This window comes from Eumetopias jubatus, unplaced genomic scaffold (genome assembly GCF_037043125.1).
Source record: "Eumetopias jubatus isolate StellerSeaLion01/CBP00866 unplaced genomic scaffold, mEumJub1_p1.0 scaffold_14, whole genome shotgun sequence".
NCBI classification, from domain to species: Eukaryota; Metazoa; Chordata; class Mammalia; order Carnivora; family Otariidae; genus Eumetopias; species Eumetopias jubatus.
This window is the reverse complement of record NW_028274820.1, coordinates 53,134,727-53,137,436: the sequence shown is the minus strand read 5'-3', so window position 1 is coordinate 53,137,436 and position 2,710 is coordinate 53,134,727. Positions and strand designations below refer to the sequence as shown.

Genomic DNA, 2,710 nt, shown 5'->3' with positions numbered 1-2,710 from the left:
AATTGTGCTGAGCTGTAAGAAATAGGCTGTTTCTGGGAGCTGTCCAATGTACTAACAGCAGCCACACAACTTACCTCCTTAGTAGGAATTATCTTTGGGAATTCTTCCTGGGACAAAGGCCTCTCTTTACTCACCCTTTAAGGCTATTTCTTCTAATCCATCTTTAAAACAATTTTCTAACATGTTATTCTGCTCTTCCATGTTTTCTTAAAAATCCCAAATAAATATAGCTACTGGCAAAGAAGGAAAAATGAACCCTTCTTCGTTAAAATATTAGAGATAATATGAAAACAGTAAAACTTCATTTTCCTTATACCAAATTTTAAATTTCCTTTCATCTCAAAAACATGATCTAATGATAACTCTTAAATCTCCCTTAAATAGAATTCAGTGTAGTTTCCACTTTTAAGTCCTGTAGGGCAGTACCAATCAATGAGGAAAATAAGCCAGATGGAAGTGAAGATTTATCTTTGTTCACAAATACCAATCCGCAATTTAAAAGTCCAAAGACTTTGCAACAGAGGGTGAGCTGATAGACCCATTGGCTTATCAAAGGGTAAATCGCGTTTCTGAAAGGAGACTGAAGATGTTTTGTTTTGGGGGAGGGAGAGTTTGCTTTGCCCTCCCGCCCCCCCACTCTGGGGTTAGTGAAGTACACTCAGAGAAAATATCAGGAGCCTCCTTTTTTTCATTTTATTGCCGTCATAACTTTTGCCCTGAAGTAAAATCTTTCACTTTACATGAGTAGGAGATAAGTAGGGAAAGGAAAGTCAAGTATCTCAGTTGTTAGGCTGATTACAACAAAACCGACTTTAGAAGTCAGGGTTTGTAACGCGGCAGGAGAGCTGTTTCGATGCCCTGGAAGGAGAAAGCCGGTTCCAACAGCGACTCTTGGGAATGCGCTCTCCGCTCCCCCCCTACCGTGCTTACTTAAGCTAATGGAAGATCTTGCCTTTCAGTAGCCGCTGCACTGGGATACCAGACAAACAGCTCCCCTCGACCCCTGGCAGACAGGGCCCCTCTTCAGGACATCATTAAAAGCACATGCACTTGTTTCACACCCATTGGCAGCCTCGGGTGGCAAGATTCAGGACTTCTACTCTGAAGCCAAGGAGAAGCCAGAGTGGTGGAAAACATCCTTGCTTTGAAAATCCAAAGCTAAATTAAAGAGCTACATGAGATAAGGAGCCTGAAGAATATTAGTTGGCTGCGGGGGGTGAGGAGAGACACAAAAAGCACAGCAGGTAAGAGGCTGGGGGTTTGTTGCCAAACTGTCCCAGGTGGCGCATCGAAAAGGATCTCAGAATTGGAGGCCTATCCCTTTGAGACTTCCATGCGTGTTCAAGCTTGTCTTCTTCCATCAGTTTCGAGAGGACGACATTGTCCGAGCCTTCCCTATCGGTGCCACTAATCCTGTTATCAACTTGGTTATAAATATTAATTCCCCTGGCCCTTCGGTGATGGTGCCGCATCAGATTCAGAGCTGTTAGGAGTCTCGCCCCTCCCTGGGAGAAACCGATGCGAGGCAGGGCCAAGTCGATGCGATGGCGGCTTATCCGGAGAGGTGCGTGGACGCCACCGTGCTGGACTTCGTCGCAGACCTGTCCCTGGCCTCCCCTGGGCACCCTCTCCTCTGCGACTTCGTACCCGGGGTTCCCTTTGGGGACCGGGACCTTGTGCTCCGAGAGGGAAGACGCGGGAGGCTGGCACGTTTTGAGGAGGAGGACCCAGAAGAGGAGGGCGAAGTAGACGAGGGGGAGGAGGAGGAGGAGGAGGAAGAGGAGCATGGGAGAGGCGCCTCCCCGCTGGGCCGTCCCAAGAGGAAAAGGGTGATCACCTATGCTCAGCGCCAGGCAGCCAACATCCGCGAGAGGAAGAGGATGTTCAACCTCAACGAGGCCTTCGACCAGCTGCGAAGGAAGGTGCCCACTTTTGCTTACGAGAAGAGGCTGTCCCGAATCGAGACCCTACGCCTGGCCATCGTCTACATTTCCTTCATGACCGAGCTCTTGGAAGGCTGCGAAAAGAAGGAAACCGGCTGAGGCGGAGTGGGATGGAGGGGTCTGTCCCCTCTTCCTGGGCGCGCGCGGCCTTGGGGTGCTTCGGGATCCGGCAGGATGCGGCCGAAAGGCCAGGAGGGACTCTTCAAGACAGAATGTCTGGCCTTCTGGAGTTTGGTTTGGAGTTGCGAAATCCCCACAGCCCTCGAGATGAGTGGCAGCCGTAGAGTTAATATACACGCGAACGCTCTCCGTGGAGTCTGGGGCAGGGGCGGGCGTGGCGCCTTAGGAGTTAGAACGCGCTGGGCTTGTTGACGCGAGCGCCCAGAAACAGCTTCTGCCGCCTATTGGGTGAGGAGCTAATAATCCTCTCCCCAAACTGCAGACTTCGGGGGCTTCTGTAGAGTCCAAAATCTTCTCTTTTCCTTAAAAAGAAAAAAAAGAAAAGAAATAGACGTTCTTACTTTTTTTTTTTAATTCTCAAGAGTCAGTTCTGCCCAGTCTCGGGCAGGCGCTCCGGTCCCGCCCGCGCCCTTAGCGCGGGGCGGGGGGGGGGGGGGGGTCCTGCGACAGAAACATTTGCAAGGGGTGCGGGGTCTTCTGAGAGGCCAAGGGACTCCGGACCTCTGGTCTGGTCCTCTTTGGCTTGTCTAGAGACAGAAAGAAGGAAATAAGGAAGGAAGGGGAGTCCGGGGGACAGACGACCTCTG

At 50.7% G+C, this 2,710-nt stretch overlaps 1 protein-coding gene across 1 annotated transcript; it reads left to right on the top strand.

Moving 5' to 3' along the window:
- Nucleotides 1-1,544: 1,544 nt before the first annotated feature.
- Nucleotides 1,545-2,042, top strand: FERD3L (Fer3 like bHLH transcription factor). The gene has a single exon (XM_028117828.2). It carries the CDS (start codon nucleotides 1,545-1,547, stop codon nucleotides 2,040-2,042), a length of 498 nt encoding a protein of 165 aa, XP_027973629.1.
- Nucleotides 2,043-2,710: the final 668 nt, after the last annotated feature.

What these genes read in the sequence shown, in the direction of transcription:
- FERD3L (XM_028117828.2), top strand. Translation starts at nt 1,545, where the DNA reads ATGGCGGCTTATCCGGAGAGGTGCGTGGACGCCACCGTGCTGGACTTC.